The 27,286-nt window shown below is 36.7% G+C and overlaps 1 protein-coding gene across 1 annotated transcript in view; it reads right to left on the minus strand.

The window, feature by feature from the left end:
• The window catches only part of LOC121370855 (neuroendocrine convertase 2-like), a 61,295-nt gene extending 35,016 nt beyond the window's left edge, over nt 1-26,279 (minus strand). The window contains exon 1 of the mRNA XM_041496362.1: nt 25,897-26,279. Coding sequence (XP_041352296.1) covers nt 25,897-26,094 — 198 coding nt within the window. The 5' untranslated portion in view covers nt 26,095-26,279. The remainder of the gene's footprint in view (nt 1-25,896) is intronic.
• Between the last annotated feature and the right edge of the window lie 1,007 nt (nt 26,280-27,286).

Raw genomic sequence — 27,286 nt, forward strand, 5'->3', positions numbered from 1 at the left:
TAAACCTATTGTATGGGAAGATATATCACTGTTTGAAAGATTGCTTCGTTTAACGACACCATTAGAGTACATTGATTAATTAAAAATCAGCTATTGAATATCAAGTATTTTGGTGATTCCTCCTTTTCATCATTTGATATACCAGTCGTGGGGCACTGACTTTGTGCAACAGGTTTTGCTCAGGGAATCTCTCTCTCTCTCTCTCTCTCTCTCTCTCTCTCTCTCTCTCTCTCTCTCTCTCTCTCTCTCTCTCTGTCTCTCTCTCTCTCCCTCCCTCCCTCCCTCCCTCCCTCCCTCTCTCTCTCTCTCTCTCTCTCTCCCCCTCCCTCCCTCCCTCTCTCTCTCTCTCTCTCTCTCTCTCTCTTCCCACCTCTCTCTCTCTCTCTCTCTCCATCCCTCCCCCTCTCTCTCTCTCTCTCTCTCTCTCTCTCTCTCTCTCTCTCTCTCTCTATATATATATATATATATATATATATATATATATATATATATCTATATCTATATAGATATATAAAACAATGACTATCATAAAGGTTTTATGTTTACACGGTAGTGGCAGTGGAATGTTTTGGGTTTTTGTTGTTGTTGTTTTTCTCACGGAAGTGGCACTGGACGGTATTTTCCAGTGGTGTCTTATTAATCTAGACGACTGTCCATCGCAATAATAAATTGTAAATGCTTTCATAAAAAAGTATACTTTGAAACATAAATGAAACAAGGTGTATAGGTAGTACTAAATCAAATAACTTCCGACTGGGTTAAAGTTCGAGGTGCACCCAACTTTTGATAAAGAAGTGAACACCAAAATTCCTGTGATTGGTGATAAATGTGAGTGTGTCGGTTGTAAAAAAATACTTTCATCTGGGCAACAAAATGTATGCAATTTTATTTCATCTAGTACCACTGGTTCAAGTAGCCTTTTGCTTGAAACATGTATGGGGTACCTGTAAAAACAAATACTCGAATTTTGTGCGGAACTAGAGTAGTCATAGACGCTACCCGTTATCTCAGAAATAAGCAGCTTGACGCCCAATTGTATCTGATTCACTTAAAGGGTTTGGGGTGGTAGTATTTATATCCGTGACGTTTATGTCGATTGATACGCTGCAGGTAGGAGTTTTAGCCACATATATTACTATTGTCGTCTATGGGATTTGATTTGGTAGTGTATACCTTATAAAGTTTATAATATAAGAAACAATAATTAATTTAAAAGATAAATTACACGAAGTATTTTCGTTTGTCTACATGACCATTTTAAAAAGTACATCCTATAAATCACAGAAAATACTTATCTAACGAGCACTGCTTAACACTAAATTTGAATCTGCATAGCATGTGGAAAAACAAGTTATCAAAACAAAGCGTTCTGTTCAAAATTAAAGATCCCTTTTCGATACACATGGGATAATTAATCCATACCCATTTAAAGTTGCCCTTTTTTTAAATTTTTATTATTATTATTTTTTTTATCTCACTCCCCCTTCTCTTTCTCTCCTTTGAATTCCACCTCAATTCTTCCTGATCTGGCAACTCCTCCTGTCTTTCAACTTCTTTCGCTGTCCATCTCCATATCCCAGTCCTTGTCTCTCCAACCGCGACAGGTGCTTGTCTGTTGTGGCTATCTGTGCCACACACCTGCCGTTCCCCATTAGCTTTTAGCTGTGGGCTTAGTCTGACCACTTCGGAGAGTGTTGTGACTGCTTTGTTTTTGTTTCTGTTGTTTTACTAACTGTTCCAAAACCAAAAATATCCCATCCCAACCAAGCGTAAACAATATATTTAAGATAAACACACAAATACTCATACTGGTATGCATGCTCAATTAACTAATACCGGTGCAGTTTGTTCTTTAATTGCCGTTACGGGAACAATAGAATACTTCCAGTATAGATATTATTATTGCCACAAACAGACAATGGTATGCGTATCCAATTAACTACCAACATTAAAACTGGTTTACTACCTATTGCCACGCAAACGACTCGCCACACATGATGGACATATTGAAACATAAACCTGATTATTGTAGTGTTAATCCATTATCGCTTTAAACCACAATGGTGCTTCTGTCATGGTAACCATATTTTATATAGCATCTCCACCGGACACTGGGATAGACGTGAGAGCGGGGCTCGGGGGCCATGACCCCACAATTACAGAAAGTAAAGTAAAGTTTGTTTTATTTAACGACGCCGCTAGACCACATTGATTTTTTATCTTATCATCGGCTATTGGACGTCAAACATATGGTCATTCTGACACTGTTTTTAGAGGAAACCCGCTGTCGCCACATAGGCTACTCTTTTACGACAGGCAGCAAGGGATCTTTTATTTGCGCTTCCCACAGGCAGGATAGCACAAACCATGGCCTTTGTTGAACCAGTTATGGATCACTGGTCGGTGCAAGTGGTTTACACCTACCCATTGAGCCTTGCGGAGCACTCACGGTTTGGAGTCGGTATCTGGATTAAAAATCCTATGCCTCGACTGGGATCCGAACCCAGTACCTACCAGCCTGTAGACCGATGGCCTGCCACGACACCACCGAGGCCGGTCCACAATTACAGATTGCCCCATAACTCATAGACAGTCTGGGACCCCCCAGTGTAAGTAACACCCACAAATAAAAGCCTGGCTACAACAATCGGGGGGGGGGGGGGGGGGGGGGCGGGACGTAGCCCAGTGGTAAAGTGCTCGCTTGATGTGCGGTTTGTTTGGGATCGATCCCCATCGGTGGGCCTATTAGGCTATTTCTCATTCCAGCCAGTGCACCACGACTGGTATATCAAAGGCCGTGGCATGTGCTATCCTGCCTGTGGTATGGTGCATATAAAAGATTCCTTGCTATTAATGGAAAAAATATAGCGGGTTTCATCTCTAAGAGTATATGTCAAAATTACCAAATGTTCTAGTGGTGTCGTTAAACAGAACAAACTTTATTTTTTACAACAATCTGGCTTGATCAAAGTTCGAAGTATAAAATTGAAAAATGTATGTTTTTCACGTTTTCCCAAAATACTTGTTTTTCATCTACTGGGTGGGAGAAAAATAATCCTCCATTATGTATCCATGTGGAACAAGGCTATTCCACCCTCGGGTACATAATATGATGTCAGGGACTCGGCAAGCAGCGTCCCTGACAACAAATTATGTACCCTTGGGTGGAATAGCCCTGTCCCACATGGACACATGAAGGAATCTTTTAATTCCGCATGGGCTGACGTCACGGAATACGCATGTCTTGCATGGCTAGTGATGGGAGGAAAAGGTATATTGTATAATAGTGTAGATAACACTACCAGTCTTTCCACCGTTGATGAACTAGATCACATGTAAAGTTGTTGTCATAAAATATTATTGTCTCACAGACCATTATTCTTCAAATATGTATGGAATGTCTAGTTAATGGAATTTAAGCACCACAATTCTGGGTGGAGCTAGCCTAGGACTTTTGTAACAACAATGTTATATTACCAAAATTATCCATGAGCGGTTCAACGTTTAGTTCTTTAGTTAATACTTTGGGTGAGGTACTGTAGTATTGTTCATGGTTTGGTTGATATAATATTGGCCGTTTTGTTGACACTGCCGCCTGTGGGATTGTATTTGATACAGTGCAATAATATGTTTATCCAAAACTAGTCTTGAGTGTTAAGTATCATTATTAGTGTGAGAGATTATGTGATCATTTTATTTCTTTTTAATTTATATTTGTATTTTTCGCACAGTTCTTTAACTTCTTTTTATTTATTAACTTTTGAATTGTTATCTTGATGTTGAACATCATATTATTTTTGCAATTGCTATAGTTTGACACCCAATAGCCGATGTATTTTACGTGCTGGGGTGTCGTTAAACATCTATTCTATCTATTCTATCTATCTATCTATCTATCTATCTATCTATCTATCTATCTATCTATCTATCTATCTATCTATCTATCTGTCTGTCTGTCTATCTATCGGTCTGTCTATCTATCTATCTATTTAATTTATTTTCGTGCTTATATCCGTTCACGGTTCAAACACGTTGTTCCGAGCACGCACCTGCGATATCTGGGCTATGCTTGTTATCAACGCTCATTAAGTAATGATTGTGACGTATATTAGCTTCTATTTCTGTTATAATTTGGACCAATTACTGTCATTTTCTGTAGATTTACCAAATCTGAAAAGAACATGAAATGACTTTCACAATAATGCTTAGCAATAATAATTGATAGGTTTTAACTAAAAGATTGTCCGAGGATTGGGTTGAGTCAAAACCGTGTAAAGCTACCCACCCCCCACCCCAACACACACACAAGCCTCCGATCCCAACCAGCACCTCAAACCCCTACATTTCTTTTATTTGATTAATGATTACATTTAAGAGGCAGAAATAACAGTTGTATTTCGCTACACAACGATCTACAAAGTCTTACCGATTTATTAATGTTATTACTTAGCGATGTTATCTTTGTGTTTGTAGTTTAATTGAGTTTAGTACTGCAAAGACATTGTCATTGTCATTGTTCGCTGTTAAGTTCAATTAACACGATCCTCTCAACAACAGATTCTGACCGTCATTTCCTTTTCTACGTTGGTGGCAGTGGTTACCATGACTTTTATCAGGAAATAAAAGAAAACAAAAACTGGTTGCTATGGCTTGGCGAATTAGCGGACATTGAACAGAAATTTAATTATTATAAATTAAACATCTGAATGCCGAGCTACGCAAATTGAGCTGATAAAACAACTTCATTAAGACGAACGCCTTTCCATTTCATGTCTTTCCGCGTGGAGGAATGCTTTAAAATGACGTTAATAGTTTCAGAGCAATCCTCGAGGATGACTGCTCATTTTCAGAGGATTTACCACGCAGAAAATAATAGGACATAGCATGCACCATAACGGATGAAATCGTATAACGTTGACAAAGGTCATTAACGTGACAGTATTTAATTTGGAACGAACGAATTCTTGTTTTAATGGATTTAATGGAATTACATTTCAAAGTCCGTTATATGTAGTTCGCCCTCAAAAGAAAGGACTTTTATTTTATTCGAGAACATTGACACTAATGTGCGTTAATCTACTCACCATTTAGATGCCAAAAATAATACAACATTTTATATGCGAGTAATATTCATAAACATTACGAATCTACCATTATATTATTCTGTACCGTATCTCTGTACAAGACTGATATGCCAAGAACATTATATTAAACCTGGAACAAATTGATAACAAGCTGAAATTTTCAGAAAATTTGCCCTAGAATATGACAAAACACAGTCACCGCAAATTCTCGAAGGGCTAACTCGGGAATTCAAGATGGCGTCCAAAATGGCCGCTATTATCTATTATATGTGGAACCAGATATAGTATAAATGCAAAGAAAGTGTCTAGACACAGGTTTTCAGACACAAGCAATGTAATAAAATTGTTAATTATATGAGTTAAAAAATAAAAAATCTGAAAAATTAAAATAGTAACTGGTGAATATGTTCAATACAAACCACACGTTTTACGACTTTGTGATTTTCAGCTGGTTTCCAATTTTGTTCAGATTTGGAACTATTTTAAGCTATTACTAAAAAAACCTCCCAAAACTTCGTGGTTAGTTCTCCATTAGTGCCATGTCCATTTCTACAGTGGATTAGCTTATGGATTATAACGTTCTTGTCGGATACGTGCTACAGCGTGAATACGAAACCGTTTCCAGGTATCAGCATTGGCTGCAGTGCTTATCACAATTTTGTTGGTTTATAGGCTATAGACCATGGTGCTTAGTTCGGCATGTGTGACACCTCCATTTCTGCAGTGAATCATCAAATTGAGGGTAGTATTTATGGTATTTAGTCACATTGAGTGAATAGTCAGCTACATGCGTTTAAAAGCTTTCTTAGAAAAATGTGCTTTTAGCAAATCGGAAACGGATTAGACATGTTTTTGTTTTGTTTTTTAATTTACTGCATATATGCAGACATCAGAAACCTGACATATGATACAATAAAATGCAAAGGTAATTTAAAATTGCATTAATGTTAAAACACATCCAATGTTTTAATGCATATTTACAATAACGCAGTATTAAATTGCCATCATCGAAATGATACATTTAAGTAGTTTCCCTTTTCAATATGACCACAAAAACACAACCCCACACAAGATAATGCATCTAGGAAAGAGACCAACGATAGTTTCTAAAAATAAAATTAAATACAATCTTATGTAAAAACACTGAAACATAATAGTCCATGATGATTGGGGAAAACATAAAAACTAATGCCTTTCTTTATATCCACGTACTGATCGTGGTGGGGGCTCTGGTGAGAGGGCGCTGGTGGTGGTGGTGGTGGTGTGGGTTGGTGAGAGGGAGGGCGCCGAGGCTCTGCTTGATGCTGAAGTATCCGCTTAAACTGTCACGGACTGTTGGATCAAATCTGTGTTTTTCGTATTTAAAAGACTGTTATTTGCACTGTTGTGTATGCGTGGAAGGGAATTATAAAAACTCCAAACACGAATGAACGAATGAATGCTTTTGCGACACCCCGATGCGGAAAATAGATTTGTCACTGGATGTCAAACAAAGGAAAGTACACGAAGAACTCGTATAAAAATTAATTGACGTTTAAGATCAATATGCATTATGTACTTGAACATTTTTTTTACCGTTGTAACAGCAACGAAGTTCTTCACTCACTAATTCCATTGTCTCGTATGTTCATAAATGTCGCAAATAGAAAGACATCATTAAAAAAATAAAGTTATTCAATACCACGGAGTCTTCTAGATAATCATCTGAGATGTCGTTGAGAGGTCAATTCGATATTATTTATGCATGACAAGCACGCTGATGTTTTTGTTTTGCGTGGTTGGATTTGTATATATACGGTGCTTACAAGCGATTCAAAAAGAAAAAAACAAAACAAATGTTTGGAAAATGAATGTCGATTCATATACTACAGGAAAATGCTTGAGTTATTCAATTTCCCTTGCTGACTACATTCAGAATCGTATTGTGGGTGGTTGTAAATTATTCATATTATTCTCAGGATGGTACCAGTTAGTAAGTACCGCCCACGTGATGGTTTCTGTGAAAAGGTCTAAGAGAACGGAGCTACATCCTGCAAGGCTAAAATAGCCCACCATATGGTCCGAACAGGAAACGGCCCTAATATCTCTTCCATATCAGCATTATAACAGTTTGGCACATACGGGTATCGTTACGAAGGAAATCAATAAAGCAAACATGTTAATGTGCTGCTAAAGTAATCCCGCTGAGCAGATGTTTGTGTACAGTTTTCATTTTCGTTCATTATTGTTGTAATATTCAATTAGGGTTCAAGCACGCTGTCCTTGACACACAACTCGGCTATGTGAACTAGTCGTCTGTCTAGTCAAGCTTAGTTTGTATGTATGTGTGTCTGTCTCTCTGTCTGTATTTCTGTGTATGTGTAAGTGTGCGTGTGTGAGAGAGAGAGGGAGAGAGATATGCTCCAGTTATGTCGTTAAACAACAACAACAAAACTTTAACTTTTAAGTCGATGGCTTGAACCAAAGCGCCATACAAAGCCTGACGTGAGCAGTTTTATTAGTTAAGAGTGTAGACAATTTTCTCCCTTTTTCCTATACACCATCGGTATTTTAAATCCAATTTGAAATTCATCTGGGGGATCACCAGCCAGCCAGCTAGAGGATGTCACTGGCGGAGATGAAACCAATCCTCTGTGGTATCCATGTCACGGCATGTGGTAATTGCAAAACGTCGAGCTCTTGTCTTAAAGCGTGTTTTAACGTCCGTCCACAGTACCGTAGAAATCCATGTAGGGTTTACGTGGGCGGTAGTAGTAAACACACAGGGAAAGCGGGGATCGATGTGAAACAAGTAACTGATATTTTCTGTCAAACAGCTAACAATGTCAGTCAGAAAGCGAACTCTATAAATCAATCTCTGGCTATTAGCGCGCGAATGTAAATCTATAGTACGTGACATTGGGGCTTGGCAGATCAAAAACACTGTGGGGCTAGAATCGAATAATAATGTGACAAAATTACAAAAAACCCACAAAAAAACAAAACAATTGCCTTTTAAACATTTTTGTATCGGAGTTAGAAGTATATTAACAATTACCAAAACACTGGCGCTAGAATTGAATATAATAATAATGTGTCAAAATTTCAAAACCGTTTGCCTTTTAAAAAATTTGGTATCGGACACACGGATTAAAAGGTATAGTAATTATTAATATTTTAACTTTATAATAGTTGCTGTTGGCGTAAAGTGACAATCACTGTGGGACTAGAATCTAATAACAATGTGTCAAAATTACAAAACAAGGATTTTCCTTTTAAAGATTTTTGTATTCGGACACACGGAGTTAAAAGTATATTAACAATTACCAAAACACTGGCGCTAGAATAAAATATAATAATAATGTTTAAAAATTACAAAACCGTTTGCCTTTTAAATTTTTTTGTATCGGACATACGGATTAAAAGGTATATCTTTATTAATTATTAATATTTTAACATTGTAATAGTTGTTGCTTGCGTAAAGTGACAATTACCAAAACACTGCGGGTAATAAGTAATGTTTGATTTCAGTGATCATAAACAGCTCTAATAGTGAAAACAAATATGCCTTAGTGTTTTAAAACTAGGGTTTGTCTCTTTAAAACACTCGTCATTGGATGACAGATGCTTAACATGATGTTACCCTTGTCTAATAGAATTAATTTTAATGAGATTTAATAAATAAAAATCTATAATTGTTGTGCCATTTCGATTGGTATTAAATTACAGTGCTGTTCTCGTGGGAATGTTTGAGATTTGATAACAATTAACCTATGCTATCTTCGTCAATAATGGTTCAGCGAGAATCGTCAGTATTGACTTCTTCATCTAATTAGATAACAGTACGGCGTATACGTATCCAGTAACCATACTACAGAATTGTTTTTTTCCCCCCAAAATAAGTGGTTTTTTAATTCAATAAATTAGGAAGGAGACATACATTGATTTAATTTTTGTGGTAGGTGATCGTGGATTAAAGATCGCTAAATGACATTTGATACTGGACGCTTTAGGGGGCAGGATGTAGCCCAGTGGTAAAGCACTCGCTTGATGCGCGGTCGGTTTAGGATCGATCCCCGTCTGTGGGCTCATTGGGCTATTTCTCGCTCCAGCCAGTGCACCACAACTGGTACATCAAAGGCCACGGTATGTGCTGTCCTGTCTGTGGGATGGTGCATGTAAAAGATCCCTTGCTGCTAACCGAAAAGAGTAGCCCATTTAGTGGCGACAGCAGGTTTCCTCTCTCTATAGCTGTGTGGTCCATAACCATATGTCTGACGCCATATAACCATAAATAAAATGTATTAAGCGCGTCATTAAATAAAACATTTCCTTCCTTCCTTCTTCCTTGAACGCTTTAGCTACCATGACTAAAATGTGTTAAAAATTGGAACCATTTCCATACGCGGAACGAACAGAAATGAACATACGGGGCACCCCTACTTTGCTGGGGTGGATAAAGGCAATAAATAAGCAAAAACTTAGAGAATATTCCTTCATTTCGTTCATTTTGTAAGACAACATTTTCAGAAGTTTAGTAAGTAGAAATTATTCTGTCATTTCGTTTACTTTGTAGGTTAAAATATGGATAGACTGCTACTAATTAGGCTACTGTACTTTCTTACGCACCCATTGGTGAGCACATCATTTATTATTGTTGATAACACATACTGTTAACACATATACGTGCGATAACAATTTAAAGTCATACGACTGGCTACTCCTAGGTGATGATCAGGACACCGTTCCAAGGAGTGATCTTAGCGCTAAGATCACCTGAAGTGCATACGGAAGTTATGCACTTAAGGTGATCTTGGGTCTAAGATCGCTTCATGCAAATGGCCCCAGTCCTCCAATGCTATACATCCAACGAACCCCCCCCCACCCCCCCCCAAAAGCAAAAAAACCCCAACAAAACAAAACAAAACCCCCCCCCAAACAAAACAAAACAAAAGCAAACAAACAAACAAACAAAACAACAACAATAAAAAACACACACACAAAAACACACGGTTAAATACATGACTGAAAGTTATCCTGAAATTGACTTGTCTGTGACGCACAAGTTAACTATAAGCTCTAGGGCCGTACATAAGTTTCAGTTTGAAAAGGCGTTTAAATTCATTTTAAAACTGTGTTTTCAGGTTATGTAAGAAATAGAATACTACATTCGAATCGTTAGATACGTTATAAAACAACTCATTGTAAGATAAACGGTACCTAACGGCCACTCAAGTATATTTCTCTTTTTAGAACTGCAACCTGTGTACCAACTTTCATTATGTTCGTCTATAACCAATTGCATTTCTTCTTCCAACCATTCGAGGGTAATGACAAATATGTCGTTTAGCGTACCGATATCAAACGTAGAGTTTTTTGACAGCAAATTAGTTTCCAAACAGCTATTCACATTCCGACGCAAGTAAGCGGCCTAATTAAATCATAGATAGTTATCGTAAATTTAACACATCCACACCTGTTTTGGGACCCATCCGCCGGAACATTCTGAGGATGTGCGCAAGACAGATGTGCTTTAATCTTCATTGGATGTAAGCACCCATGATGGAACATCCACTGGAGTAACCAGGATTTTATATTTGGGGCCCCGCACATGTGGTGGGGGTGGCAACCACATTGTCGATGAGTCATGTTATGGGGTGACAGAAACATATATAACGTGGTGGGTGGGTGGGGGGGGGGGGGGGGGAGAGGAAGTGTGAATGGGGAATGGACATTGTCCCCATAATCCCCCTCCCTGGCTTCGCCAGTGTGAACACTTCTAATTTAAGGTAGTTGGCTATTTAAAATCGAGCATTTTCCAAAGTCATGAAAGTATGACTGCTTAGAACAAGCCAAAATTAGTTTTTGCATGATCCCGTGAAAATTAAAGTGTACTCTCTAATGTGTGTAATCGTTTTCTGTTTAATAGAGATAGTCTCAAGAGGGAGAACGATTTCCTATACTTAATAGCAGTTTCCTCTAGAAATTGCTGTTGAAAGAGGCGTCTGATAGGCTTGATAGTTTCCGGTGATGGTACTTATTTCCTTAAAAGAAATGTCTCCACACTTAGGCTTTGCAGATCATGTCTTAATATGACATTAATGTGATCCCGAAATAATCCCGTTTTCCTTGACGATATCAGATTGAGTTCCCAATTTAACTTGTGTCATTTTCTAAAAGAAGAATGTAGTACAGTAATTACTAAACCTTTTTTTTTCAGTTCAGACAATCCATAAAACGTGTTTAATGCTAACTGAAACACTACAACAAACCATTATTTCAGAAATGCACACCTGCTAGCAGAAATTCTAAACTGCTATAAGTAGAGATATATATCATTGTGTCTTAAGTGCATGCAAGTCAACACGAATCATTGGGTTACCATGTCCAAGATAAATTTCTCAAAATCGTGATTCCGCCAACAGAATTAAAATATATTGTTCGGTACCTTGCGTATAGGATCTGGGTTAAACAAATCATCGATTCGCACCATATACACTGACCATGGCATTTGACGTCAGTGTAAGGCGGACATGTTTGCAGAAGGCTCGTGCCAAATGGGGCAATAATTCTTTTATAGAGCGTACAAAACGTCATCTCCTTTATCAAACATCACCGATTTACGGTATGACGCAAAACCCAGCGTATAATTAATAAATCGTGTCCAGATGATAACATAACGTCCGTGAGAGGAAACAATGGAATGCTGTAAATCAAATAAGAATCAAGACTTTGATTAGATCTGTTACGGCTGGGGTTTTTTTAAGGTAAAGTTTCTACTCGCAGATTATGACGGGCGACAAGTGTCTTTTGTAATTTAGCTGTCTACATTATTGATTGCTCGGTCGTACTAAATCATATGGAACAACATACCCCCTGCCGTTTCTAAAGCTTACTTTGCAAAACTAACATGAAACATACCCTAGTTATGGAATATATCTGTCAAATACAAAGACAGAATTGTGCTAATGGTTTTTGAAAGGCGGTGCGATATATTCTGCATCAAAGGAAGGAAGGAAATATTTTATTTAACGACGCACTCAACACATTTTATTTACGGTTATATGGCGTCAGACATATGGTTAAGGACCACACAGATATTGAGAGAGAAAACCCGCTGTCGCCACTTCATGGGCTACCCTTCTCGATTAGCAGCAAGTGATCTTTTATATGCACCATCCGACAGGCAGGATAGTACATACCACGGCCTTTGTTACACCAGTTGTGAACAGGCAACTGTTGAAAAAGGAAATATTCAAATTTATTGAGGCATATATTACACAAAATTCGGTTATTGTTATCTTTTAACTTTATTAAGTTCATATAAAAGATTCCTTGGTGCTAATTCCTCCATCTCTCTCTCTCTCTCTTTCTCTCTCTCTCTCTCTCTCTCTCTCTCTCTCTCTCTCTCTCTCTCTCTCTCTCTCTCTCTCTCTCTCTCTCTCCCCTGCGTCTGCATTCTTGTTTGGTCTTTTCGCTTAATGATAAATGATATATGTTGCTAGGATAGGTTAAGAACAAACCAAATCGTTAGCGAACCCCGCGTTCCAACCCATGCATTCACAGCTCAACTAATAAATAAGAAAATAAGAAAATGGCCACGGCAAAAATGTCTCCGTGGCATTTCCCATGGCAGTTTTGCAGTTAATGTGTAAGAGAGAAGTTCAATAGTACAAAATAAATTAATTAATCAATTAAATGCCGCGAAAAATTTAACTGCCGTGGTTAATTGCCAGGGTTGTATGTTTGAAATCTAATATCCGTTCATTACAAATGTGCAAACATTACTACAAACATTCGTTTCTTTTATTATGCAATTGTAAAAATAATAATAATGACGATAATAAAAGTTTATTTAAATTGGATATTGACAACACGCTGCTTTCGTTATAACATATTCAGCTAAACCTCATAGGATATATAATTTAATACTTTGACATTTTATGTATAATTGGGCGATTATTGTAACATGATAACAGCGTATGGAACACAAAGAAAACTGCTTCCTGCTAAATTACGACACTAACAACACGGTTCCACCACTTCAACCTTAAGTTCCAATACAAGAAGAAAATGCCAGAAATAAAAACTAGTCTAACTCCATTATATATTTTTTCATTGATTTCCATATGATGTTCATTAAGAAATGTCAGGCCGTGTCAGCTCTATTCAGTTATTTAATGGTCTGGAGAAGACGTAAACTGAAATCTATACACGACGAAAATGATTACGAACTAGCTTTAGGCGAATTCTCTGAGTGACGTAATTTTTTTCACAAAAAGGGAAAAATCCCAGAGCAATGGCTTCATATGAAAGAAAACTAAAATGACGATAAGGCTAATTATCTCATTCAATAATCACGAATGCCAATGCATATTTCTTGTCTGTTTACGACCATGATGATTACTATTGGAAATCGGTTGGAATTTCATCATCGATTATCGGTAATAACAGATTGGCACCAACCGATCAACGTTCGATTACACAATCGCTAATAACTATATTAACATAAGGATGATTTGAAATATTCAAAAAAAAAAAAAAAAAAAAAAAATGTTTTATTTAACGATGCACTCAACACATTTTATTTACGGTTATATGGCGTCAGACATATGGTTAAGGACCACACAGATTTTGAGAGGAAACCCGTTGTCGCCACTACATGAGCTACTCTTTTCGATTAGCAGCAAGGGATCTTTTATTTGCGCTTCCCACAGGCAGGATAGCACAAACCATGGCCTTTGTTGAACCAGTTATGGATCACTGGTCGGTGCAAGTGGTTTACACCTACCCATTGAGCCTTGCGGAACACTCACTCAGGGTTTGGAGTCGGTATCTGAATTAAAAATCCCATGCCTCAACTGGGATTCGAACCCAGTACCTACCAGCCTGTAGACCGATGGCCTAACCTCGACGCCACCGAGGCCGGTTTGAAATATAAGGTCCGTGCAACTCGTGTCATGTTTACCGGGATTTAGTGAATACAGAAGTCTAATTTTAACTTTTTAATTTTTTAATATTTTTTTCTTTTAGTACACATGAAAACAAGCCCTAACTTAATTATGTTTACATCAATTCCATCATCACTGTCCCACACAAATGGGCCAAACCGATCAATTTTTGATTATAATCGATCCCTGCGACATCACTAATGATGACGGCCAGTGAAATTTCGTGCCTTAATATAGGCAAATGCCTATTGTTCAAACCAGGTTTCGTGATTCCCCGCAGATGGCAGAGTGACTCCAAATAAGTTATAACATTGTGAAAGCAGATTGTTTCCTTTGTTACATGTATACAATTTACACCAAGTTCAATCACATTAATTTTTATCGTGCCTCGTTTATACTAGTATATGTCTGTATTGTCTTTCAGTTAAGTTTCTTCAGATCTCTGTTCAGATCCGCCGACAATCGTCTATACACACAGAAGATAGCGGCAGTGCACGGGATGAAGCCAACCCAGAACAATATATATGTCTGCCTACTGTTGTAATGAATGAAGGAAATGTTTTATTTAACGACGCACTCAACACATTTTATTTACAGTTATATGGCGTCGGACATATGGTTAAGGACCACACAGATATTGAGGGAGGAAACCCGCTGTCACCACTTCATGGGCTACTCTTTTCGATTAGCAGCAATTGATCTTTTATATGCACCAACCCTATAGGCAGGATAGCACATACCACAGTCTTTGATGTACCAGTCGTGGTGCATTGGCTGGAGCGAGAAATAGCCCAATGGGCCCACTGATGGGGATCGATCCCAAACTGACCGCGCTTCAAGCGAGCGCTTTACCACTGGGCGACGTATTTAAAATCTTCCCCGTTATGACACGCAATGTTCACATGCACTGTTTCCACAGAATTCAAAACGTCTAACGAATCACCCGGGACTCACACGTTCAATGTTGATATTTCTCAATGCGTCATTACTCTGTACGTCTTCCTATTTCTGGTGAGAAAAAAAACAACATGTTATCGACGTCTGAACATTGTAATCTTGATGCCACATATTGGTTTTCCTGCCGTCAGCAGTCATCAATCCGAAAAAAAACACTATTTCCTTTTTTTTTTGGTCTGCATATTCACACTGGAAACATTATTAACAAACTGGCAACAACATAGACCGACCCTCAAGTTCAGCCAGCTAACGTTTCGCTAACGCTTGCGAACTATTTGATTGGTTTCCGACGTGGCCATTTGGTTTATACCGTGAAGCGCATAAACCAGTCTTGCGGACGTTTTTCTGCTCAGTCTGGCTGAACTCTGCCCCCGTTCCGCAGGGCCTAGTGTGACGTCACCTCAGCTAGTCAATCATACCCAGTTGTTGCACCTCGGGAATCGGTTCCAAACTGCCAAATGTCTCTTGCCCGCAACATCCTCGATCAAGATCTATAGTCCGTCCCATCTTTCTATTAAAATGTTTTTTGTAAATAATTTCAGTTTGGTTTGACGTAAGAAGAAGAGTAAAAGTGTTTTGGAAATAACCACAAAATACAAAAAAAAAAAAAAACCCACAACAAAATAATTTGTGCAATTTTACAAATCAATCGGCTCAGAAATAAATAACTTGTAGTAAATTTCATAGCCTGTCAGGGCTTGATTACAAGAACATGGTATTCAACCACGGACAATCAGCTATAGCAAGTCTTATTTTGTTACCACAAGGTATAATGAACATCTAGCATCGTCGCAGTTACACTGGATGTTCACAAGTAAAAAATCATAATCACTGTAATGTAAGTGTAGCATAATGTATAAACGACATTCTAGGTTCACAAAATCAAACATAAAATGCTGTCCTTATCGGTTCTCGTTCCAGCCAGTGCACCACGATTGTGGGGTGATGCATGTAAAAGATCCCTTGCTACTAAATGTAACATGTAGCGGGTTTCCTCTCTAAGACCATATGTCAAAATGACCAAATGTTTGACATCCAATAGCCGATGATTAATAAATCAATGTGCTCTAGTAGTGTCGTTAAACAAAACAAACTTCGTCATTATAGTTGTGAATCGAGGTTCCACATTGACAGTAGTGATGATGATGTATGTGTATCGATGGCAATGGAAATGGTACGCAGTTTTAGTGATGCAATTATGGTGGTAAATGGAGGCATCACCTCTCATCATAGAACTATATGGTCACCATCGGTAGCAGTTTAACCAGCACTCTCTACATAGAGACATTTGCCTTCATGTTATCTCTGTTTTACAGGCTCATAGACTCTCGAGTCGCACATATAGTCAGCCACTACCTAGCGACTAACTACACACCAACACGTTACAACAGCAGCTGTGAGCTTTCTATACTATACTGAAACGACGACAACTTCGTGTTCAAAATCATCCGTTGACGTTTGCCTCAATTGGAAGAGGCTGTGATACAGATCTGGACTAACAGACTTCACGCCTTCTTCATGAACATGATGGTTACATGAAAGATTACTTCTCAGAACTGACTTTGCTAAACTGATGATATACAGCGTTTTCGACTCTGCCTTGTGCCCGCAAATGTTTGTGTCAAAAATGACATTTGCGGGATCAAATAGGCAATAACATCCGCAAATCTGAAAACTCCATATGGTCATCTTCTAATTAATAATCATTGCTAAACAATACTAAACACAGTGCCATTAAATGAATATTACCTAAACAAAAAGAAGAAGAAAGTAAACCCGCTATGCAAACAGAATAGTAACAAGGGATTTTCGTTTTGCATATTTTAACATTCAGAAAAATGCACACAACGGCCTTGTCTTTGAACACTGGTTTCGGCTTTTGGCTTTTTAAAGCCTCCCCCCACCCCCCCACACACCACTTATCAACACAATATATACCAATAGATGTTAACATCAGTTGATGTACGACATTTACAATTAATTCATTACTTTGTAAACAAATAAAAGACTACTGGGTGGAGCTATACCCCCCCCCCCCCTTTTTTTTTTTGGAAGAAGTGGTAAACCGTTTTTATATGTTAGTTATCAATTAAAGTTTAGTGTTTTTCATATTGAAGTTTAATAATTATCAAACCCTAACGAATCACAAATGTCTTTCCAAATTAATTCGTTCGTCTGAACATAGCGGTTATTATTGGGGTCTTATTATTGGCAGTCACATTACATCGATTTTCCGAACGTCCCCCAAATTACCAATGCTGTTATCTTTACCACACGGATACCAAGGACGCCAGTACTTGGAGCTAACGAGAACAATTTGCTGTCAAAATTACCTCTCGAATGTCACAGACATTCAACCAACTAGTGAGAGAGAGAGAGAGAGAGAGAGAGAGAGAGAGAGAGAGAGAGAGAGAGAGAGAGAGAGAGAGAGAGAGAGAGAGAGAGAGAGAGAGAGAGAGAGAGAGAGAGAGAGAGAGAGAGAGAGAGAGAGACAGACACGTATGTGTCTAATGCGCCGTTTCTTCCCATTATCTCGCATTTTGAAAAACCAATAATCCACGGTAAGAAACGTGGCAAAAGAACCTCCAAATTAGATTTCCCGTGTGCGCAGTCCATCGATTGAGGATTCTCAAGCAGGATGTAATGAATAATCCGTACAACAGACAGTCTTAGAGGAAAACGACGGAGGAATTCAGTAATAGGTGTCTTTGAATGAACCACCACAGCCATGTGTGCGCATTTGTGCACGTTTAACTTGCATTTGCGTATAGGTATTAGTAATTAATTTTATTATATAACATTTAGTGCAATATCTTAAAATATCAGTGAAATAAAAGTGTTATCAGTCACTCAGTGACGATGACACATTTTAGAGTAAAAATATCACTATTTCACTCTAAAATGTGTTATCGTCACTGTAAGAAAGCCGGAACTATTTTGCTGCTGGCATTTTAAAAATAAAGGTAAATTGCCAAAAGTTATATAATGAATAAAACATTTCATGTTGTTTTGTCAAATATGATTTATGTCTCATCTCGTGAATTTTGCAATCATATTACACTCGTCGCGCAAGTTTGAGTTTGTAGCATTAAAAAATAATTTTGAGAATACAAAATTGCCATCTTATTTTATTACATCGCCAACAATTTTTATACATATAGACACATACATAATTTATGGTCTTTAATTTTATTTCTCGTAACTACAATACCATTTTAATATTCCTGATAGTCTTTTAGTAGTTTTCAAGTCTCTCATAACACTACAGCAGTGGCTTGTGTACTTTTATTGCTGTATTATCATTGTATTATTATTGTTGAATTCTTATTTCCTTTTTTGTTTTGCTTTTTTAAAATCTGTACAAAAAGGTGAGACGTAAATAAAGAATGTGTCCCTCCCTGTCTTGTCTATGTCTACAAATCTCTGCTTGATATAGCTGATCACCTTGTTTTGCGAACACATATAACTTGTATTTAAATTCTACATATAAACTGTAGAACTCGGCATTAATATACGACTGGGTAGTCTTAACACCGATTTATCTTTCAAAACTTAATGCATTAGGTTCTTGTCTGTAAAATTTTCCAGAACATTTATGTTTCATCTTGCATCATTGACCCTCAAGATGAGTCATCATATTGGAATCACTAGTAAATGTAACAGTATGCGCCAATTGTTAAGACCTGTCAGAAACAGACCGTTGACACAGGTTTTCTCACCAATTAGGGTTTAGTCATGCATTGCTTTCAATCAGAAATCAGAAACGCGGCAAACACGCGGGTAACTCAAGGGAAGATGGGAAGAGTGACCCCAGAAATGAACATTATGATAGAAGGCACAAGAGTTCTCATTTTATGGTGTTGGGACAGTTGGGACAGTTTAAAAAAAAATTATGCAACTATTGTTGTAAATTGGTGCAGTATAGGTCATTAAACGACGGATTGGTGTGCTGTAGACAGGAAAAAAAGAATCTAGAACACTCGCATACACGTATTTTAAAACATTCGAATGCAGCCCCATCCCCATAAATTGGTACGTTGTGTAATATGTACTGATTATGGACAGTGTGTCTAAGAGTTGAGATGATGGAAATTACTATCATAGGTAAAAGACTAAGACAAGTACATTATAGCAGCCCGACATATTGTATATGTAATTCAAAACTTTTACCCCTGCGTGTGCTGTAACCTCACCGTGGTGCAGGGGTGTAACATACAGCACAAAATTGAAGTTTTGAGTAAAATTCAGTATCCGTAAAATTCTGTGATATTTGTGTTTTTGTACAGTTCTTTACACTGTTTTTGTTTAAGTCTTGAATTTTTATATTGATGTTGATCATCACTTTATTTATTTGCATTACCATAGTTTGACACCCAATAGCCGATGTATTTTTCGTGCTGGGGTGTCGTTAAACATTCATTCATTCATTCATTCATTCATTCAAAACTGTTATTTCAATAAGCATATGTGTTGGCCCAAAATGTCACAAGGACATCTTGTGCCGAGTACTAGTATTGCTCAAAATGTTTCAATTAGGATTAGGAAATTATTCGAAGACCAAATCTAATTTGGGCTTCTTACAAATATTAAGACGACCAGAAACACAATGAATATACAGACACTGATATTCTAAACAAGAAAATATATTTAATATGTAAGTTTAATCGTAGAAGTATTTTATTAGTCGTTTTCGACTTACAATGCAGTAAACTCTGGAATGTCCCTTTAATTACCAGGGTTGCAACCATCACCCCATCCTGATAGAAAAAAGGCATTGCATATCGCAGTTAAAAAACTGACTATAGCATTAGAAAGGTTTCACCACACTCAACGTTCTCTGGATGATTGGACCATCAGTACTGCATCCAACCACTGATACGAACATAAGCTGACATTTCCCTCCTTTTGAAGCCTTCAGATGTAATTAATGTCAAAGTTGCCTTTTTGCACCTTGTTCATTACAACACTACTTGTGTAACAGACAGGCCGAAAATCCGTTATGTCAAGAAAATCCTTTCAATCAGTTATCGTCCAAATTAGATGACACGCTTAATCGTTATCGACTAGTTCGCTATATCTCTCCATGACCTTAGCAATTTCTAAAGATATCGACCCAATCGACACAACTCGATGGTTTAATTTGCTGAGCGGTTTTGTTGTCACTGTCGACACTCTGGACAGCAGAATTTATATTTCTGGATTTTGAGCGAGTTGATGTGGTAGTAAAATTTGCCAGAGCGATTCGATAATGGAAAGATAGTTTTGGCTGTGCAAATGAATAGACCAAATATTTCTATTGTACATCATAACACAAAAATATTTTGGCTGTGCTTATAAATAAACCAATTATTTCTATTGTTGTACGTCATGACAGTTTGGCTGTGCACATGAATGCAAATTAGCAAATATTTATATTGCTGTACGTCACATTTCATATTAGGATTGGATTTATTTTGATTAAAAACAAATATATTTAAAAAAAAATGTCATAAGTAAACATTAATGCACATTAAAAGTAAAACAAAAAGGTTACAGAGCCAAACTAACTAACTAAATAAATGTAAGATATAAAAATGTGGTGTACAGTAACAGAAACCTTTTGTCTAATAACCGAACAGGACACTATATTAACATGTCTAACAACCGAAAAGGACAGTATATTAAAATGTCTTAACAACCGAAAAGGACACTATATTAACATGTCTAACAACCGAAAAGGACAATATATTAAAATGTCTAACAACCGAAAAGGACACTATATTAAAATGTCTAATAACCGAACAGGACACTATATTAAAATGATTTATAACCGAGAAGGACAATATATTAACATGTCTAACAACCGAAAAAGACAGTATATTAAAATGTCTAACAACCGAAAAGGACAATATGTTAAGATGTCTTAACAACCGAAAAGGACAATATATTAAAATGTCTTAACAACCGAAAAGGACAATATATTAAAATGTCTAACAACCGAAAAGGACAATATATAAAAATGTGTAACAACCGAAAAGGACACTATATTAAAATGTCTAATAACCGAACAGGACACTATATTAAAATGTCTTATAACCGAAAAGGACACTATATCAAAATGTCTAACAACCAAAAAGGACAGTATATTAAAATGTCTAACAACCGAAAAGGACAATATGTTAAAATGTCTTAACAACCGAAAAGGACAACATATTAAAAGGACAATCCTGTCTGTACAACTGTTGTAGCACAGATTCCAGATAACGGGAGATTCTAACGGTTAAATTTATATATTAAATGTTCAGTGACTTCACATCGAATGTGTTTCTCATCGTTTCATTATTTTATACCAGCCAAGAATAGATTTTACCTTACAACAAGGTCGTTTCCTTGGTTTTTATTAAAAATCCAGTAGTAGCTATTACAAACACTAGGATGAACAGAAGCTTGTGGTCTCACAAGGTGATTTTCTACAGCCACGTATGTCTATAACGAACACATCCGTATACAAAGGCGTGGGATTTGAATATAAAAACAACCTGCTAATAGCTCTCCTGCACGGTCGTGTTATTCAGGATTTAATATACTTGCCACTGACAGAATCGAACCCGCTCACAGATAAACACTTATTGATTGTTGATGGCGCAGACCATTGTACCAAACAGGAAAAGCCGGATGATTATATACCTGAAGGCGAACTCGATGTATACAGTAAATCCTGCTCTAGCAGCCACCTGTATAAATCAGCCACCTGTATTAATCAGCCACCTGTATTAATCTGCCACCTGTGTTAACAGGTCATATTTTTATCCTCCCAAATCATCTAGTATGGTATGAACTGACTTGTGTTAAGCAAACACGTGTCCTAAAAAGCCACCTTTTGATACTCCCTTTGGTGGCTGTTTAACACATAGTTGACTGTATGATTAGAACTGTTTCCCCAAGTGTAGCCTGTATACAAGTGTAGACAATGCACAGAAAATCTGGTTAATAAGTGTAGCCTGTTTTCAGATAACCGATCTGATTGAGCATTGCTCTCTAGACCTTTCCGAATAAATGGAATACAAGTTTGTTGATGGAGTAAAATACGGAGTTACTTCTAATCATGTGGTCCTTGGGACACTAATGTACATGTTTACCGTCACATTTAATTTACGTTTGCTATTTTGTGAAAGGTGGGGCAGTCTTTAAAAATTATTAAAATGCAAACAAAAGGGGGGGGGGGGGGGGGGGGACATAAAAAAGAAGACACGCGCTGTTTGATTATTACTAATGCGAGGAAAAGAAACACGTTTAGAATTAATACATATAAAATCATTCTGGTTATCGCAGTCAAAAGTTCATGACTTATAATATATTTCTATTCATTTGTTTTTCATAATTTTGTAATATAGGAAATATACAGCTAACAAAATTGTATTTCATTGCTCAATATTCGCACATACGTACGTACGTACGAACACACACGCATACTTTCAGATGTACACAAGTAGAATGGAATTGTTTTTATTTATTTTTTGGTGTAAAATAGATTGCGTGTTAAAATTAATGGTCTTTATCAAACTTGAATGATGGCTTTCCGCCAAAACTATTTAATACTTTTTTATTTTAATATTTATACACTACACTTTCAACTATATAGTCATAAACATCAGAACCACATAATTTAAAATACGAAAAACAAATTATAGTAGGGTGGAAAGTCTATAAATCATGAACGGTGTCATAAATGTGCGATATCACAGTTTTAGGCGTACATGTTTTGGACACGTCTCTTCACCATATCATATCATTATCATATCCTACAATTCAAGATTTAGCCAACGATTTGTGATTCCAGACTCTGTATTGTATCCAATCATTTGAGAATGCATTGTTGTTGACAACGGTAGCCGCAGCAGCAGTAGCAGCAGCAGCAACAAAGTCCATGCATGACTTTACAAAGACTTAATTGCTGTTAGCCAAATGCTCGAAACTCTAGTGGTATATGAGCATGTAAATAAATATTGGTAATGCTGCTAGCCAAAACAATGATGGGTACTTTGCCGATACATTTTTTAAGACTTTGTACTAGCTAGCTAGCCGATACAACTTTTGTTTTCACGTTCATGATGTTTAGACTTACCACTCTATAATACTTTTATTTTAGTAAATGAAATTGTGTGGTTCTGATTTTTATGAGCATATGGTTGCAAGTATGGGGCTAAATTTACAAAGCCTGTTTATGTCATACATGCGAGTAACTACATACATTTACAATGCTTAAACACATGCGTCTTCATACATTCGGCCCATAGTTTTTACGCTTTAAAACAAAAATTATTATATATTTTTTGCGTAAAGATACCATTATTCATATTTTGATAAATACCATTAGTTTTAACAGTCAACCAACCTTCTTTAAAGCAAACCAAACCAATTTCATTCTACTTGTAAAAATGTGTTTCACGTCTCGGGGCATACTGGCTGGTAGAAATGGGTCTAAAGTGATTTTATAGACAATCAGTACAATTCATGACACAATGAGTGCTGGAGTACTGTTCCTGTACCAGTCTTATACAGAAACGGTATAAGGACGGTGAGCATCGTGTCGAGAATGCAAACAGCGAATGCATTTGTCCAACACACTCTCCTGGTTTGACCATATTCTGTATTGTACTGCCGACAATTTCAGAGCAGTTATTATGACGAAAACGCAGGACTGGTTAATGATCGGGGCCCCGTTCCACGATGCCATCTTATGGTGATCTTAGCGCCAAGATTGCTTCGTGGAATGAGGCACTGGTGGATAATTCTTGCGTTTTGATATTACTTTTGAGGATATTTGTAGTTAGGGGTGGTCTTAAATTGTGGCCAAGGCTCGTGGTAATGACATTTGTTTGGTAAAGTCATACAACCTGCATGCAGGTTATTATTATTATTATTATTATTATTATTATTATTATTATTATTATTATCATTATTATTATTATTATTATTATCATTATTATTATTATGATTAATTTAAAAAAATAAAAGTCTAGACTTTAAGCGTTTTATTAGCAGATGTCTAGATGTACAAATATGCAATATGGCACATTTGCACACCAATGAAATAACACGGGAAGTGATTAATTGTGAGCTGCCAAATATGAGACAATAGTTTGTGAAATCAAAGAGTTATGAGGCTATTTCTAATTCCTTAAAGTATTATTTACATTCCATATTAAAAAGCTGTTCAGAACACTTTGAAAGTAGATAACAGTTCATTAAGGTTTCGTCATTATTATTTCACTTACTACATACACCTCCCTGCAAGTGTTCATTATCCACTCAACTAATTAGCATACAAATATATATTCATTTTAAGAGGCCAATATTATATTTGAAATGTATAAACCAACATCATTGTAGTTGCATATAACATGTAAGCATAAACTGAAACAGATGCTTAGAAATTAATGCTAAAATTAAGAAAATAATATGAGAAATGAAGTATTGTTTTTCTTTTAGAAATAACCTTACACTGTGCTTCATTTTTGTTCATTCCAAGCAAAGGAATACGAAACCAATAGAACATAATGAACACTAAGAATATAATAACGTTCCGAGAAATTTATAGTGTCCATAGTCTATTTACATTTTAGCTTCAATATCAACTAATGTGCATCTTTTAAGTCAAACCTATTTCTGAGAAAAAAAAACAAACTACTACATCTGGTATACGGCTCGTAAAATAGATACAAAATGTAATATTTAAAATTATTAAGGCTGTATTAATCCAAAAAGTACCTGTCTGATGGTAATGATTATAATGATGATGATGATAATAATAATAATAATAATAATAATAATAATGCTGATGATGATTATTATTATTATAATTGTTTAAAATGTATTATCAAATTAAATCAGATTACCATTTAACATGTAGATCAAAATGTTAATTGTATCTATTTAACACAAACATTTTGTGTACGAATGTGTATCAAACATATTGTTCTAGTTCTCATTCGCGAGCATTGATGGTCCTTCTGGGTTTTCAGTAATCGAAGTTATCTAATTTATATATATATTAACGTATACTTCTCGAAAATAAAGTTGTGCTTTCTGGATAAATATTCCGATTGTGATAAACTGAAACAATTCTGACATGTTGTGACAGCGCAATGTTAATATATCGAAATAAACAAGATGCATTTATGTAATACTTGTTTATTAAATATTAGCACAATGTATTGAATGTTAGCAGAATTAGCACAGTTCCATATGATATACGTACCTTGCTTGTAAATGAAATATTCGATAATCTTTTCTCTTTTTCGTACGCGAGGTTAAACGTTTTCATGGTCAAATAAGGTCCTCTGATGTGTAGATTTAGAATTCAAATGGCCAAATTAATGTACAACTACAATAATGTTTACGTGAGTTAAACTAACACCAACACAAAACTACGGTGCACTGATCATACACCTCACGCCTGGCATAAAAACCGAAAACATTATATACAAACATTGCTTAGTTTTGGCATAATGGTCTAAATACTCCAAATTTATTTAAAACTAAAACATTAACACTTTGACATAAATATTTCGAATATAGACATACATATTTTAAATAAAAACATAAATATTTTGAATAAACACATAAATATTTTGAATAAACTCCTTAATTGTGGTGTAGAAACATCAACATAAGGTACAAAAACAACGTTAAACAAAAAAAGAAATACATATTCCAAGATAAGATACAACAAAATGTTCCTAATATTTGGCAAAATAAGACTCCAAAAATAATGTTAAATAAAAGGAGTCCTTAACTCTGACATACAAACTCCAAAAAAAACAACAACAAAAAAACAACCTTATTCCGTATTTAGCTGAATTGACCGAGATTCAACATACTGGGCGGAAGCTAATGAAAACAAACATCCGAGGAACACATACGCGAAGAGAAACGGGACTTACCGATCGAACAAACGTAAATCCTGTCCTGTGAGCCACATCTCTAGCCACCCGCTCTCCACCCGGATGGTCCAGTTCCACCAGCCAGTGGTTGGTCATAACCTCCACATCTCGGCATATAACGAGTGGCGGGCACACCAGCCCCAGCAGAACGACGATTCCTAGGAAATATCTACGTTCCCATTTTACAATACTAAACATTTCAAGCCGTCAAGAGATGAAAGTGGAGATTGTTATCTTTGTGTCCAGCTTTCGTATTGTCCCTACGTGTTTTTAGAATTAAAAAAAAAAGTCTTCCCGATATCCCCGTTTCCAAGAAGAGAGAGAGAGAGAGACAACAACAACCCGGACTGACAACACTTGCTTATGGAATTGTTACTGTCTTCCGTTAAGGGGGATGCTGCTATGGCGCTGAATCGATATCAATTTTGCGTCACGTGATTCGTTGACGTCACATCCTTAGATGGCCGCGCGGATCGATATTGATTACCAGCGTAATTCCAGAGACCACAGAACCGAGTACAACAAAAGCAGGCGATGCCCAGGCTCCGGAGACATTAACCCGTGAGGATGCGAGATAAGTGAACTTGCAGCATGCAAAACTAGTGCCACTGGGATCCCGAGTGGAATTCATTAATATTTAGTTCCGGTTCACTTACCTTGAATTAATAATAGTTTGTCCGCTTTAGTGTATTATTATAGCGTCTCGTAAGAACTGTAAAAAACCCATAACATTGGTTTGATTGAAGGTATACTTGATTGAAGGTAATGTATTATATCATAGCGCTCACTTGATGCGCGATTGGACTGGGATCGATCCACGTCGGTTGGCCCATTGGGCTATTTCTCGCTCCAGCCATTGCACCACGACTGGTATATCAAAGGCCGTGGTATGTGTTATCCTGTTTATGGGATGGTGCATATAAAAGATCCCTTGCTACCGATGAAAAAATGTAGCGGGTTTCCTCTCTAAGACTATATGTAGAAAATTACCATATGTTTGACATACAATAGCCGATGATTAATAAATCAATGTGCTCTAGTGGTGTCGTTAAACAAAAGAAACTCTTTTTTTATTATTTCATTGCATTTAAACGTTTTTTGTGTGCTTGTATCTAATTACGGTTCAAACACGCTGTCCTTGGCACATACCTCAGCTATGTGGGCTGTCTGTCCAGGACAGAGAGCTAGTTGTTAGTTGTTAGTGGTTAGTGAGAGAGAAGAGGGTGTAGTGGTCTTACACCTACCCATAGAATGAGTCGTTAAAAACTTGCTCTGGGTGGGAGCCGGTACCTGGCTGCGAACCCTAAAATAAAATATGTTGAGTGCGTCGTTAAATAAACCATTTATTTCCTTCCTTATATATATTTATGTAAAATACATTAAATGTTGA

The sequence above is a fragment of the Gigantopelta aegis genome, chromosome 4 (assembly GCF_016097555.1).
Source record: "Gigantopelta aegis isolate Gae_Host chromosome 4, Gae_host_genome, whole genome shotgun sequence".
NCBI lineage: Eukaryota > Metazoa > Mollusca > Gastropoda > Neomphalida > Peltospiridae > Gigantopelta > Gigantopelta aegis.